Below are 16,505 nucleotides of genomic sequence, written 5' to 3'. Positions count from 1 at the left end.
CTCTTGCACAACGGCCGAGTCACCTCTGCACAACGGGATACGCGCGCCTCTCTCCACAGACACTGACCTACATAGAGCTCGTCTCAATACAACCAGTTCCCGACTGTGACTATGTTCTGACCCCTATCACCGATGTCCTCATAAACCACAGCATTACATTACCACACACCATTCTGTCCGTCGCAGGGAATTCTACGTGCCTCCCAGTTGTCAACTTTAGGTTGACACCTCAAGTTCTGCCACAAGGGATCTCTTTGGCGATGCTCTGCACCTTAGAAGACAATGCGGTCGATGCTTTCGCGATGGCCGCTCCTTCTGACCCCCACGCTCAACATAAATCTGCCACTTGCTCCGACAGCGCTATTACGTCGATGATCGCTTCCATCTTAACGCCGCAGCAGACTGATGAGCTCCACGTGGTTCTTCTGTCCTACATCGACATTTTTGACCTCAGCGACCGTCCGTTAGGGATAGCTACCGGTATGACCCACCGCCTAAACACGGGTAATGAGCTTCCTAGTCATAGGTGTCCATATCGGGTGTCGGCGGCCGAGTGTCACAATATCCCAAGTGAGGTCGACAAAATGCTCGCCAAGGACATAATTAAGCCATCCTGCAGTCTTTGGGCTTCTCACGTAGTGCTATTCCACAAGAAAGACGGTGCATGGCGTTTCTCCGTTGGTTATCGACAGCTCAACAAAATTAACCAAAAAAGACGTGTACCCTCATCCACGAATAGATTATGCGCTGATTGCCTCTATGGGTCCTGCTATTTTTCCTCCCGTTCCGGCTACTGGCAGATAGAGGTAGATGAAATTGACCGTAAAAAATTGGCATTCATCACCCCCGATGGCCTATATCAGTTCAAATTCTTGCCCTTCGGCCTTTGTAACGCTTCAGCCACCTTCGAACAAATGATGGACTCCCTGCTCAGAGGATTCAAATGGTCCACCTGTTTGTGATACTTGGACGACGTCATCGTCTTTTCACCAACAATTGAAACTCGTATAGAACGCCTCTCAGCCATCTTAGGAATCTTCCGTCGTGCTGGCCTGCCGCTCAACTCGTCCAAATGTCACTTTGGACGCCATCTAATCACAGTACTTGACCATTCAGTAGACGCCAATGGTGTACAACCAGCCCCGGCAAAAATCAGTGCCGTCAAAAACTTTTTTGTACCACGATCTGCGAAGAATGTACGCTGCTTTATCGGACTATGCTCCTACTTCCGACGCTTCATGAAAAAATTTGCGCACATAGTGAGGCCGCTTACGCAGCTACTCAAGAAAGAAGTCCCGTTTTCATGGGGCTCCGAAGAGGCTTCTGCGTTCTCGACTCTCGTCGCTCTTCTCACTACTCCGATTGTGGAACACTTCATCCCTGCTGCCCCTACGGAAATCCGTACAGATGCAAGTGGACATGGTATTGGTGCAGCGCTGGCTCAGAAACAACATGGCCATGATTGCGTTATTGCAACTGACAGCCGCCTCCTATGCGCCCCTGAACGTAACTATTCGATCACAGAGAGTGAGTGCTTGGCTCTTGTATGGGCGGTGGCCAAATTTTGACCTTATCTATATGGACGCCCATTTTCGGTAGTTACCGACCACCAGTGCTCTGCTGGCTCAACTCTCTGAAAGATCCATCAGGCCGCCTTGGTCGCTTAGCTTTGCGCCTGCAAGAGTTTTCCTATTCGGTGGTATACAAATCTGGCCACCTACACCATCATGCCGATTGCCTCTCCTGGTACCTTGTCGACGATCCAGAGGACATTGACGAGCCCACGTAGAACTCTATCTTGTCAGTGTTCGACTTCCTTGATATGGGGAAAAACAGAAGCGTGATCCAGTGCTGCTTGAGATCATCAGCCGTATGAAATCTTCCCCAAATGATGCTTCCGTCCACTACTTTGTCATTCAAAATGGTGTGCTATGCCGTCGAAATTTTCGACCAGACGGGCCCGACCTTCTCATTGTTGTGCCTAAGCATTTGCGCCGCTGTGTTCTCACCGAACTTCACGACGCTCCCACGGCTGGACACCTTGGTGTATCCCGCACGTACGAGCGCGTCCGGCACCGTTTCTTCTGGCCAGGCCTTGCTCGCTTGGTACGCCGATACGTCGCCACGTGTGACCTATGCCATTGTCGTAAAATAGCGTCCCTGCTACCCGCTGGCCATCTTCAACCAGTTGACATACCCGAGGAACCATTTTACCGTGTTGGGTTAGACCTGCTTGGTCCTTTTCCCACATCAACATTGGGAAACAAATGGATAGCCGATATTGGTGACTACGCTATACGCTATGCTATTCTGCGAGCTCTACCGACCAGCTTTGCAACCGACGTCGCTGACTTCTTGTTACGGGACGTTATATTGATTCATGGTGCTCCGAGACAGCTTCTCACAGACTGTGGCCGTACATTTCTATCCCAAGTCATCGCCGACATTCTGCGTTCTTGTTCCACACAACACACATTGACAACCGCTTACCACCCTCAAACATACGGCCTCACGGAACGACTTAACTGCAACAAACATGCTCGCTATGTACGTGTCGTCCGACCACCGAGACTGGGACTTCGCCTTACCCTACGCAACTTTCGCGTATAATTCATCCCGTCACGACACAGCGGGCTTCTCGCCATTCTACTTGTTGTACGAAAGAGAGCCGACTTTACCACTGGACACCGTCATCTCGGCTCACACGTCGTCCACCAGCGAGTATGCCCGCGACGCGATTGCGCGAGCCGATCATGCCCGTCAGCTCGCTCGCGCTCGGCTGATGGCGTCACAAACTAACCAATGCCGTCGGTACGATGCGGAACATAGAGACGTACATTTCGCTCCAGGTACCCTCGTTTTACTCTGGTCCCCTTATCGTCGGCTGGGCCTATCAGAAAAACTCATTACATGGGACCCTACCGTATATTGCGTCAAGTAACACCTGTCACCTACGAGATCAGCCCCATCTATCCATCATCGTCTACTATGCGGCCCAGTGATATTGTACACATCTCGCGGATCAAGCCCTACAAGAAAGCGTCAGATAACGACCTTTAAAGCACCGGGACGGTGCCTCCGCCACCGCGTGTCATGCTAGTGCCAATGCATGGAGTTGAAGAAGACAAAGTAGATAGACTGGCACGAGGTAATCTGTGTGGCTGGCGCTGCTCGCTTAACCGGCTGTAAATACATCGGTGACTACCCCTCCGAGTCGGTCTCCTTCTCGTAACATATATAGCCACAGCTATGGCCACATCTTCAGCATGGGTAGCATTGGTTGTGTGGAAGGACACACCATCTACCTGCCTGTCTTGGTTGACCACGGCTTCCAATAACGATCCCCGCGGTAAGGGTCGGAGACGTCAGTGTAGAGTACGTTTTGTATGGAGCAGAATCGGCGCCGAAGAGCAAGAGCCCGCGTCTTTTGACGGCCAGTGTGCGACTCACGTGACATACTTGTGGGGAAGGGTCGAACATGAATCACGTATTTTTATTGTTCGGGCACTCGTACCCGCTCCTCTGTGCGGAGTTCATGCCGAAGGTGTTGGCGATCTAGGAGTCGTCTGGCCGACGGGGTCTGCGCAAGCGCGTGTATTGATTTGTTCGGTGAGCTTACTGAAGCTCCTGATAGGTGTTTACCACTCCCAAGGCAAGAAGGTTTGCATTAGAAGTAGTGATCAGGAGGTCTAGGGCTCTTGACAATTTTACGAAGGGGCACCTCTAAGGAATCTTTATCGTGCTTCCGTAATTGCAGGTACGGGGTCGCATACAAGATGCGACTAGTGACAAAAACTTGTGCGAGACGAAGCGCATCCTTGCTTTTGGGAACTCCCCACTTGTTGGACACTCGGCGGACCGTGCGGCCCACTTGTTCTCCAAGCTTACGCAGCTTGGAAAGTGTTGTCTCGACCCTGCAGTGTTTGTGAATGTGGAGTCCAAGGACACTGATTTCCTGTGCATCATTAATAGGTACACTGTGCATAGAAAAGGTAATGGACGAAGTGAACTTCACTGACGGCTGAAGGTGCATGAATTCAGACTTCTGTGGGGAACACTGGAGGCCGCAGTACGCCGCATATTCGTCCAATTTATGGTCTGCGGTTTGCACGCTGTCCTCCATGCCACCCAAGCATCCCTCTATGAACCACAGAGTCATGTCGTCCGCATAAAGAGCATGCTTTACCCCGTCGACAGTGGCCGAACGGGACGGGAGCTGCGCCATAGCTAAGTTGAACAGCAGAGGCGACAACACAGCGCCTGTTGTGTGCCTCACGTGCCCAGGGGATAGGGGCCGTATTCCTGATCTTGGATTCGAACATATGCAGCTCTCTCAGTAAGAAAGTTTCGAATGCAGTTGAAGGAGCGCTCACCACTGTTGGTGGCGCTTAGGTGAGCTAAGATGACTTCGTGCTTGACGTTATTAAGGGTTCTCTTAAGGTCAAACGCTAGAATGATCTTGTCATTGTGAGGGTGTTTTACGGTATTAAGTACTTCGTGGCGTATTTGTAGAAGTATGTCCTGCGAAGATTTATTGGGCATGAAGCCGTACATAGAATCGGCGAAAATATGGCTCTCTTCCAAGAAAGGAGAGACACAATCCCTGACAGTAGTTTCTATTAGCTTTTCCACACAAGAAGTAAGAGAAATGGGTCTGGGATTCCCTGTGTTGATCGGTTTTCTTGGCTTTGGAATGAAGTTCCTAAAGACGTTTTCCAGTCTAGTGGGAGGGGCGTTTTTCCGAACAAGATAGCATAAATATACTAGAGAAGCGATTGGTGCGCTGCATCGGTAGATTTGCCAGGATTTAAACGGTAATTTTGTCCCGCCTGCAAGCCGTACTTCGCCTAATTTTGACTAGAGCACCGCGAAGGTCATGCAACTGTAAAGGAGCATTTAGTGCCAAGTTCTCTCTGCCTGCACAGCGATACGTGGAGCCTCGCGTGCCCTGCTGAGTGCAAATGATTGATTGATTGATTTGTGGGGTTTAACGTCCCAAAACCACCATTTGATTATGAGAGACGCCGTAGTGGAGGGCTCCGGAAATTTTGACCACCTGGGGTTCTTTAACATGCACCCAAATCTGAGTACACGGGCCTACAACATTTCCGCCTCCATCGGAAATGCAGCCGCCGCAGCCGGGAATCGAACCCGCGACCTGCGGGTCAGCAGCCGAGTACCTTAGCCACTAGACCACCGCGGCGGGGCCTGCTGAGTGCAAAGATATCAGTAAGGCAGTGAGAGGGCTATTTGTGTTGTGGAGCTGTGGAAATTGTGAAAGGCTCGGTGCAGTTCTTGCGTTTGGCCTTGCGTTTGAGTGGGATGAGACTGCGGAAGAGTTTCCATGTATCGCGACTGGACGTTTGCCTGCTGTCAGTGTTACAGCGATATACTCCATTTGAGTCGGTGAGCTGAGAAGCGTACTCGGCCGCCTTCTGTGCGAGATCCAGTATCTGCATGAGTAGTTTGTGGTTTTGTTTTATCGGCACCATCTCTGTGAGGCTGGGACGGGCCTTCCAAAAATGGAGGAGATGGTTATCTATATCCGGATGACTATCCGTGAGTTGTATTTTGGGTTTTTTTCTTAGTGCTCTGAGCACAGAGTGAGCCCACTGGGAATAACCGATCTTTAGGATCGGAGAGTCAGGTAAGGGCTGCCGGAAAGCTTCCCAATTTGGTAGGTGAGCCTATGCAATAGGGCATTGTAGGGGTCGTGTAGAATTGTGTTGAGAATGCAGTGGTCACTACCGAGGGTGTTTTCTGTATTGAACCAGTCTGCGTGTGATGTTTTTCGCAAGTAGTAGGTCGCGGCAGGTGTCCCAGTTGACAGAGTTACCTACACGAGTTAGTTGCGCGGGGTCTGAAGAGTCATGCCCAGCGTGGAAGCTAGCTCCACAGGTTTCCTTACATGCACCTCTTCCTTGCAATAGCCCTATAGCCTGCTAGGGCCATTCAAGTCAGTCACTATTAAAAGGGGTAATGCCCAGCGAGCTTCAGTGCCATGCTGAAGATGTCAGCGAATGTAATGTTTTTGAGTTTAGGTTTGCAATAAATACTGAGGATGTGCACTGGGGGTCAGTTCTGCGCAGGAGAAGAAGCGTGACCATAGTGTATGAGTACGGTATTGAAACTTTGAGGTTGACCTCTTGCGTGGTTAAGGTTTTATGTACAAGGCAAATGAATGAGTCCCGTTGAAAAGTGTTATAACCTGAGAGGCGCATGGCATTGCCGGGCTCTTTAAGGGCAAATATGGCACACGGGTACTCAAATGTTTCAAAATAGAGGCTGAAATGGGTTCGTTTGGCCCTACCTTTGAAGTCTCTACATTTTCATTGAATTGAGAGAGCAACTGAGGTTTTCACTATGTAGAAGTAGACAGTAACCCTCAGTCGGCAGTGAGATATAAGTGTTAGTAAGTACATCTACGGTTAGCCTAATAACCTAAATATTGAATGAAAAGATAACGAGTGAATTATTTCTAGTTCCAGAAAACGGCTGAAAACAAGAATTGTCGTACAAAAAAAGTAATGATCATGTTTGCCTCACTCACCACAAAGCGTCAGCTTGTATTGCTAGACCCCGACGACTCTGAGCACCGCACTCTTGCAGAGCGATACGTCCACACAACACAGAAGTACACGAATTTAAAGCAGATAAATGTACCTGTCCGTAGCTAACAGGCAACAAGCCAATATACAGTAACTTGATAGATTCCACGTAAACGGCAGCCACTTTTGTTGACGCAGTCATGTTTCTCGAGTGGAGCTAGTGCATCAACTTCTCCTCAGAGAATGGTTGCTAAGAGCGTTTGGAAAACAGCCGTAGCTCTGCTACCTTATGGTCACATGTAGAGTAACTCTAGAGCCTACTACCAGTTAGCGCCACTTTTCACAGCCAAAAGGAATCCATCCTGGCGACGAACGCAATATGAATGTGGTGCCGGCCGCTAAGACATCACCTAACAAATTCCTCCACTATGGCCAGACCAACATCCGATGATCCAGAGATCCTTTGAAGTGATGCCATCGCGGGTGATGCCCTCGGTGAATTTGTAAGAACGCTTTCTCCAAGACGCAAGTAAAGCTCATCTGCCTAGTCTCAGCCTACCGCTGCCTGTGTCGTATTTTTTTCCTTTCACAGTGGCAGCACGATTACTTCTAATAATCTGTGTTTATTCACCATTCGGTTCGTTTCGCTGAAATACTCGAAGAATTTCGCTGACAGTTATGTTAGACGGGTCAATGTCTAAAAAAGACGCGATAACGTCTTCCCCTCTGAGAGAACAGTTATCGGAATTGTCCTGGGTTCAATGACAACTGTGCTTTCATGTGAAACTTTGCTTTCAAGTAGACCGATCGAAGCCGTGACATCTCATTGATCTCTATTAGTCATTAGGTGCCCCATATTGTACAATTTTCGGAACGCCTAAAGGCTAATAAAAGAATGTACAGCGTTTGCTTTCATATCTCTTACAAATACACGCTTGCATTGGGTAACGTGTAGATGAAGGCTTTGTGAGCATTGTCACACATCATGTTGCATAAAAAAATGACAAGCTTACCCTGCTACAGGTCCGTGCGTCCTATATATTTCCTGCCAAATGGTGTGAACAGGCTGCAAGCGAAAAATATAACAGTAAAGTTTTCCTTTCAGCTTCAAACTCAAAGAATCAGGTATAGCACACACGTGCTGCACCAGCTGGATTCGGCATCCCTAAAGAAGTCTTTCCACATGAGTTCTATAAATGCGTTACTTGAAACAGCCGTGCAAAAAAATATGAAGTGCATGAACAACAAAGCGCAGTTCAACGGGTGAAGATTGATTTTTCACAAAAAATTGTGGCAATGCCCTCACGCCGAAATAATTCAGAGCCTTTCTACCTTGTGTCCCAGCAGCACCAATGCTGTGTGTTGCAATACGAGGCCATGAATGCAAGTTTCACACCAGCACTTGTTGTGGGCCTTGTACCATCGTTGCAAGGACGGCACTGCTCCTGTATGCCAGTCAAAGTCTCTCCGACCGCTTGAGTTAAACACCTCAAACGACCGGCAGCAAAGTCACCGTGCGTACCTTCCCGCTGCTCACCGCGTCTTTCCTGATCTTTCCTAATGACCAGTCATTCAACTTAAGAACGTCCGAGTGCTAACTACCCGCTCCAAAGCGCGCTTGGCTCGCTCTAAGAGTGGAGCCACGCCTCAAACATGTGGCCACTTGACCCTCCCACTCGAATTCAGTCGGGTCAAATCGTGCACTTATCATATAAGACTTCCCAAAGAAATAATGAAACTTCATTCATAGAACGAACGTTTCTATAACAGGGCTTTTACTATAAGGCCTGCGAAACTGAATAAGCATCTCGTTTGGCAAAACACTGGCTTCAGCGACTTTTATCATTGTTTCGCGACTTCTCGTCTTCTAAAGCTTCGACGTTTCCTTGCCATAATGTTTAGGATTCGAATTAGTTGCACGAAAAACTGATTTATTGTAGTTAGAGATAATTTCCAACTTCAACTTGTAATGGTCTCATCCTTATTGAGCTGCATTTTGGTCACTCACCATGTAGTACATACGCACCATGTTGCGCAAAGTGTGCAGAAAGGACACATGCTCCACACCTCGCGAAGACCAGTACTGTCTTTGGTACCACGCTACCCTGTAAGCAGATGAAAAGAGGAAAAACAGGCCCTTATTTCAACGAAAATATTTAGGTTTATATTAGTACTGCGGTAGAGTGCGATGTTTGTACTGAAATACCGCTACAAAGAACATAGGACTGTAACAAAAAGAGCAGCAGGATGAACAATTTCAATAACTTGGTTGCGCACGGGTCTTTCTCTTTATATTTATAATAATTTCAATGTATGTGCTTGTGGAGGCAGGGAAAAACTATTACGAATGACGTTTCTTATAACTTCGGGTGTATTGAGGACATGAATTAATGTTGGAGAATCACTGTGACGACTGAAAAACGCTCCTCCCTACTTAAGACTTCTCGAGGACATGACTGCATGTCCGTAGGAGTCGGAATTTAAGTGCCGCTACAGTATCTAAAAAACTCTTCTCATAATGTCTTTGTTGTGTGAGGCAGGAGTATGCGAAAATCCTGAAAGTGGAGGCCGCTGACTGCAGGGTGCGTAACTTACCACATGGGGCCGAGCTGTGGCGATCGCACTAGGATGCGACACAGTGGCGTACCAACTAACTATTTCGAGAGTGGGCTAGCAAACATACCTCAATCGTCAATATTGTATACTTATAGTGACGCCATAGACACCATGAAAACGATGACCACTCATAATGATGAACATAAAGGACTAAGGTATATGTGCATTATGAATGCCCACACTGATTCCACCCTCCCCCAACCGAAAGCGCGCTTCCTGAGCGCCATTTCTGACCGCAGTTCAAAGCGAAGAACGCCTTGCGAAAGTCTTCATGCAGGATAAGTGGACTACTTCTGCTGCCGGCAGCCGCGGTCCGTTTGAAGACTGGGTGCCGTGTGATAATGGACAGGACACGTTGTCTCCAAGACAATGTAGAGGCCAATGAAGCGTAACTGAAACCTGTCGCACAGGCCAGGAGTGCGAATGGGTGTACCAAGCAGGCCTTGGTCACCAGGGCTGAAGGACACGGTACAATGAGAGGCATCGTAGTCAAGATTGCAATCTTGTTGCTTGAATTCAGTGTACGCGGGCGAGCTGGTGGCAGTGAAGAAGACGAGACACGTATTATTCTTCACAGGAGAATGAAGATGGTTTAAGAGGCGAATGCAAGAAGGAAACATTGGGGAAATAAAAGGGGAAGTGACCGTGGACGAGTTAGGACGGTGAGTAATCGGTTGTGGGCTGTACAGACCCATTGTACGAAAACGCGGCAAATTTAAAAAAATGCATCGCAGTTTCTGTGCTCCGATTCGATATACATAACTATCACGTTTGACAGTGTGCGATGAAAGTACTCAGTCAGCAAGTTCGTCTGAGAATGGTAACTGGAGGTTGTTTTCTGAGTAGTACTGGGTGCCTTAGGCCCTTGTGCGATGAGTTCTGAAAAATAATTTCTCACGGTCACTCTAGATAACACGAGAAGTACCGTGACTAAGGAATACTGCTATAAGGAAAACGTCAGCAACTTCTGAAGCTGATGCAGAAGGCATAGAGGTTGTTTCGGCGTAGTGTGTCAGCTGGTCACCAGCTGTAACTATCTATCTATTGCCCGTGACAGTCACAGGATAAGGACCATACAGGTCAGAGCCAACTAACTCAAATGGCTGCAGGGGAAAGAGGTTTGGTTCGAATTGTCCGCTTTTGGCTGATGGTGGGAGCTCGCGACGCTGACAAAGGGCGCACGAGGCAACGTACTTTGCTACACTGGTGGACGATCCCAGCCAGTAGTAGTGATATTTTATGCGGTAGTACGTTTTTTAAAAGCCCAGGTGCCCAGCAGCCATATCGTCGTGATATGCCTTGAGGACTTGAGCTCGAAGAGAGCGAAGTAGAGCAAGCACTCAGCATTGGTCATCAGGGGGTAGATATGGCGGTACAGTACGCAGTTGTCGAGTTTGAATTGCGTCAGCTGTCGGGTAGACGGGCGTTAACGGGCTGATAAATCAGTCAAGGCTGTCCATGAGGCGACGACAGTAAGATTCAGTGCGTTGGTGGGATAATAAAGCACACTCGTTTACAGGAGTTTGGTCCAGAGTAGCAGGACGAAACTTGTGGGAGAGAGGCAGCCGAAAGCTCGTCACGTGCGGCAGTGATTGGTGGGTTATGCGCTCTGAAGGAAGCGGGCAACATGAAAGCGCTTCGGCGTCTTGGTGTTTCCCGACTTGTATGTAATACTGTGGTCATATTCTTGTAAACAAAGCGTTCAGCGACTAAGACGGCCAGACAAGTTCTTGAATAACGAGAGCCAGCACAACACGTGACGGTCTGTGGTTCCGGTGGGCACTCCTGCTCAGTGACGATATAATTTTTGATTGATTGAATTGTGGGGTTTAAAGTCCCAAAACCACCATATGATTATGAGAGACGCCGTAGTGGAGGGCTCCGGAAATTTTGACCACCTAGGGTTCTTTAACGTGCACCCAAATCTGAGCACACAGGCCGATATAATTTTTCTCGGCAGAGGTCAGTACACGGCTTGTGTATGCGATGACGTTCTTACATGAAGATTTGTCTTGCCTTAAGGTACCACAAATGCTATGACCACCAGTGTCTGGATACAACCAGTGTCTGGGTACAGAAGTGTAGGCGCTAGTCGATTAAATGGCAAAGGACTGGTTCGGATACGAGAGCACCTTTCAGTCAAGCTTTCGCCAATTCACATTCAGGAGATCACACAAAGGAGTGCCTGATGTGAGCAACTTGTGCAAAGGCAAAACTATTAAGGCGATTCTCGAATGAAATGGAAAAAATATGAAGCGAGAACGAAGAAACAGCTTCAATCTCTGGCTTTTTCAGGACGCGGGAAGTGTTGGACCACGCAAATCTTGTCTGCATGGGGCCGTATGCTGTCCTTGCTTACAATGTGACCTACGGCTAATTGTCTTGCTTGTGAAACAGCACTTTTTGTGTTCAGATCAAGGCCTGCGTTCGCAAGGCGCGCGAGAATTTCGTCCAGTCGTTGCATGGGCTGAGGGAAGGTTGGCGAGAAAATAACAATATCGTTCACATAGAACAAGCAAGTCTCAATTCAAGCCTCCTGAAACTGTCAATGATATGCTCAAATGTTGCTAGAGCATTGCAAAGGCTGAATGGCTTGACGTTTAATTTCTACAGCCTGAAAACACAGTCTGTTCGTCGTTCTTTTGCAGGGGTCTGTCAATAAACCGAGTGCAAGTCGATGTTGGAGAAGCACTTGGCACTTTGCAGAGAATCCAAGGCATGTGCGACATGGGGTAGACATCCTTGCGGGTGATGTTAATAAGTGCCCTGTAGTTTACGCAAAACTGCATTGAGCCGTCTTTTTTCCGTGCTAAAACAGCGGGAGGTGACGAAGGACTCGCGGAGGGACGTATGGTGTTTTGTTGCAGCATATTGGTGACATTTTCTTCAATGATAATCTGCTCGGACGAAGAGATATCATGTGGTCGACGGCGTACGCTGGAAGTGCGATAGGTCTCGATTCGTTACATGATAGTGGATGTCCGTCTCAGAGATGAGGAATTGACATCGAACGACGTCTGATGCTTTTTTAGCAAGGCAAGCAACTCATCTGTCTGCGAATAGGTCTGCTCTAGATAGAGCAGAAATGCGGGAGGAACGTCGTATAGAAGGAAGTTCAGAACACGCCGGCATGAGCGGTAGAGCATTGACAGGCTGATATTTGGTAACGGAAGTCATTGTGGGAATGATAGTTTGAGAATGATAGTTTTCTCTGAAATATGATTTGTGGCGTAGAAAAGTCCAGAGCCATTCTGAAACCACACTACACCTGAAGCAAAGACTATACTTCATACGAGAAAGCGTACAGACAGGACAGACACATCCTATTGTCGATCTCGCCAGAAGCGATGGCAACTATTCGCTGCTGACCAGAAGGTAGCTTGGTATCTTCAGCATTGAACAAGTTAAGGGGCTTGTCATTTACATTAAGGGCGCAGTCAGTTTCCATCATATGAACATTTTTTTCAACGTCAGATGAAGGCATTCACCGTAGACAGAAAATCCCAGCCTAGTAGAAGCTGGTGGGCACACTAACTCACTGTACATAATGGAGAATACCGTCGATGAAAACACAAGCGGTGCACATGGCGGCAGGTGTAATGGCGTCGCTTGATCAGCGTGCGAGGTAGGTCTATCATAAGGGGTGATGAATTTTCTCAGAGGGGAGCACAAAAGACAATCACAGACAAGCAAGCACCAGATTTTATTAGAGCGTCCACTTACACGCCTTACCCTAAAACAGGTATCGTATTATACGGGCGCAGTGGAGTTTGGCTTTTCGTTCAATGCGGCTTTTCCACCAAAAGCCGAGTGCATTGGCTAGTTTTCCTGGCTTCGGTCGCTCAATATTGGAATAGGTCACAGTGGAGACGTAGGGCGGCGTAGGGGTGATGGTGAGCGGCATCGAGTAGAGTGGTAAAAAAAGGTTGTTTGGGATGTCGCAGTTGGCGATGGGGAGCTATGTGGCGGTGCATCGTAATGACAGCCTTGAAAAGTGGCCCCGGTGGACTTATCATCCAATTTATAACTGCCGCATCTACGACGCTCGTCTTGCTGACGCTCCGACACAAGCGTGCATTGTGGCCCCGATAGCCACAGTATTGACATATTGAAAGAGGCGGCCGCCATGGTGGGTGAATCGGCTGGCTAGGTGCACTAGGAATCATCGACGCCAATGGGACAGGCGTCGAGTGGGCTAATATCAATTGCACGAATGGTAGTGGTGAACCAGCAAACACTTGTGCGTACGTTGGCTTGAGTTATGGTACCAGAAAGCCTACATATGTTGGCTCAGTCATCGACGCCAACTCCTGTTTGATAGCGCCACGCAAAAGGGTGTTGAAGGGGTAGGTGGACTTGGGGTCACTGAGAGGCCCAGAGATTGAAACTCTTCCCGTATAACCGCCCGGATCATAGCACGTATAGATGAATCTGTTTAAACAGCAGTGGTGGTGTTTTCAGAGCTTTCCAGCAGAAACCATTGGGACTAAAGTTGCTCTAGAATTGGCACGTGGAGACAATGTCAGTGAATGTTGTGTTTTCTATGACCAAGGCAATGAACGCGACTGTGCCGATTGCTTTTGGTAAATGACGAACCCTCTCTGATTCACTCATGGAAGTTCTGAAATGGTGACAGAGAGCCAGCACAATCTCTATGTACGGGGTGTAAGATCCACCATGTTTTTGATTGCGAGCGTCCAAGGTCATCATGAGGGCTAAGCTAAGCACTCGGATGCCAAATATTTGGCGCAGCTATTACTTTAAACGTTTCTAGACTGTGATATTACTTTCATAGTTGAAAAACCACGTCGTAACTACGCCTGTTCGATAGAAATAAACACTGCGAAGCTTGTCCGGATCATCGCAGTTGTTAGTTGAGCTCGCTCGATTGAATGGGTTCAACCAATCATCACAACTTCACCTCAAAGTCTGGTGAATGTGGGCGGATTACGCTGGTGTCCAGTGTTGGTCCACGGTAGATAGGCTGTGGTAGCCAGGGCCATGGAGGTAAATGTGGAAGCACCGGTTGGCTCGTCCTCATTCATGTTACCGGACACCTGGCAGACTACAACTTGAGCGAAGCTCTAGGAGGTAGAGCGGGCCGGTAGAGGACGGAAGATTGTTGAACACTCTCCGGTACCTGACGAAACGATGACGGCGACCTTGATTGGGCCCCCTTGACACGATGAGGCAACCACGCTCGAGGCACAGAACACAGGCATGCCAAGTTCCCTTAGCAGAAGAAGACGACGAGCAATCATGATGAACGTGTATGAAGAAGGTACATGTGCCCAAAAAATCTTCACTATATATATACATATATACACATATATACATATTGTAAAGAAAATGAAGTACTCCGGCGCAGAGGCAGCAGCATCGAGCGTGCAGCAGCGGCTCGAGTTCGTGAATTGCGGCTGGTGCATCGCCTAACAAGCATCAACCTTTCCGCTCAATATATCTCCTTTATGATTGGTGGAGCCGTGCTGGGTACCGTTCCTTATACCTTCAGACTACCATCCTGAAACTCCGTTCTCGACGGCTACCTTCCGCTATGCTGGACGCCGATCAGCAGACGCTTCCATCTTCTCCGGCCACCTGTCCAGGCAGATTTCCTTAGCGGGAGCCTCCAATCTTCAGCGGAACAGATGACAAAGTTGTTGAAGACTTGCTCTCGACTTTCGAACGGGTGACACGCGTGTCGTTCAACCTCACGGGTGTAGCCAGCCTTTGGCTTAGAAACCACCAGACAGACGTCCGAACGTGGCCGCAATTTAAAACGTCGATTGTAGCATTCTTCGATCGACCTGCCGTCCAAAACTTCGTGCCGAGCAGCGTTTACGCACACGCGCACAAGAAACGGGTGAAACCTACACTAGTTACATAGAAGACGTCGTCGATTTGTGCAGGCGCATGAACGCCGCAATGACGGAAGCTGAAAAATGTAAGCACATCTTTAAAGGGATTGACGACGACGCTTTTCAAATGGTCTTGGCGAAAAGCCCAACCACTGTTAACGACGTTATCAGCCTGTGCGAAAGCTACGATGAATTGCGGAAGCAGCGAGCTCTGACAAGACGTCCTCCAGCGAACGATTTGGCATCACTGTCTAGTGTAATCAATGGTCATGACCAAGCGTCACTGATAGCCAAAGTGCATTTGTCCGCGAAGAAGTTGCACGACAGCTTTTCTTGGGGCCCTTCACACCAGAACCTACCACAACTTTACCGTCGTCTCTTCGTGGCGTCAGTAAAGAAGAGGTCGCCGAGGCCCTACTAGCTGCTCGCGAGCATAATCTTGCGGCTGCTCCTCTCACCTACGCCGCGGCTGCAACCATGCCAACTCACAAGGCGCTTGCGCCTCCGTTCCAGCCTCGCGCGAGCTATCCCCCACCTCCAGTTCGCTGGACCAGCACTAACACCGCCAACCCGTGGCGCACCCTCAACAATCGCCCGATATGTTACGCATGTCGATACCGTGGACACGTCGCAAGATATTTCCGCTGCCGGATGCATATCACCGATGAAAACCGCCATGAGGCTTTCTTTCCGCTTGACTCCAACGCGTAATACGGTTCCTCCACTCCAATGCCGGCCCGCTACCTGGACGACTACCACCCTCGGTCGGGACGTCTTCGCTCGCCTTCTCCTATGCGTCGACGGCCCACGCCTAATGAGGAGGAAAACTAGACGACGAAGTTCTTGAGGCAAGAACTGCGCAATTTCCCGTTTGCCCAAGTCCTCATTTGTCACCTACCAATGTTATTGACGCGTTCGTCGAAAATAATGCTATTGTCGCTCTTGTAGATACCGGTGCAGCTGCTTTTGTTATCGATGCTGGATTTTGCCGCTCAATTCATAAGGTTACGACGCCTTTCTCCGGATAATTGCTTCGCATAGCCAGTGCTCAACCTGTTCAACCAACTGCAGTATGTACAACCCGTGTGACAATTCAGGACGTTCTGTATACAATAGAGTTCATAGTTATTTCATCGTGCTCCCATTCTATTATCTTGGGATGAGGCTTTTTGTCGCGTCATAACGCCGTAATCGACTGTGCTGGGGCTGAGGTTGAATCTTGCTCATTGGATGACCGAGCGTCTGTCGACACCTAGTCTGCCGCTAAACTTGTCATTAACGACGACACCTACATCCCTCCATGCTCTTTTGCGTTCGTACCAGATTCATGCAGTGCCATATCTGACGGCATGGTCTGCTTCACACCATCTCCAATATTGGTCGCCCAAAGAGCCCTCCCCCTGCCTTTTGCTGCTCTGGACCTTGTAGAAGGCTCAACCACAATGCCAATTTATAATCATGAGTCGTCGCCTTTATCCCTACT

General features: G+C 48.7%; 1 protein-coding gene across 5 annotated transcripts in view; it reads right to left on the bottom strand.

Moving 5' to 3' along the window:
• Positions 1-16,505, bottom strand: part of LOC119168643 (cytochrome P450 3A16) — a 291,485-nt gene that overhangs the window by 243,563 nt on the left and 31,417 nt on the right. For 3 of the 5 annotated variants that reach the window (XM_075890905.1, XM_075890901.1, XM_075890903.1), the window contains 2 exons: positions 8,557-8,653; positions 7,562-7,614 (listed from right to left, as the gene is read on the bottom strand). In XM_075890905.1, coding sequence (XP_075747020.1) covers positions 7,562-7,614; positions 8,557-8,653 — 150 coding nt within the window. The remainder of the gene's footprint in view (positions 1-7,561; positions 7,615-8,556; positions 8,654-16,505) is intronic. The other 2 variants (XM_075890902.1, XM_075890906.1) reach the window with 1 other exon arrangement.

Source organism: Rhipicephalus microplus, chromosome 3 (assembly GCF_043290135.1).
Source record: "Rhipicephalus microplus isolate Deutch F79 chromosome 3, USDA_Rmic, whole genome shotgun sequence".
Classification (NCBI taxonomy): domain Eukaryota; kingdom Metazoa; phylum Arthropoda; class Arachnida; order Ixodida; family Ixodidae; genus Rhipicephalus; species Rhipicephalus microplus.
Note: the sequence above shows the minus strand (reverse complement) of the source record. Positions and strands in the feature narration are given on the sequence as shown.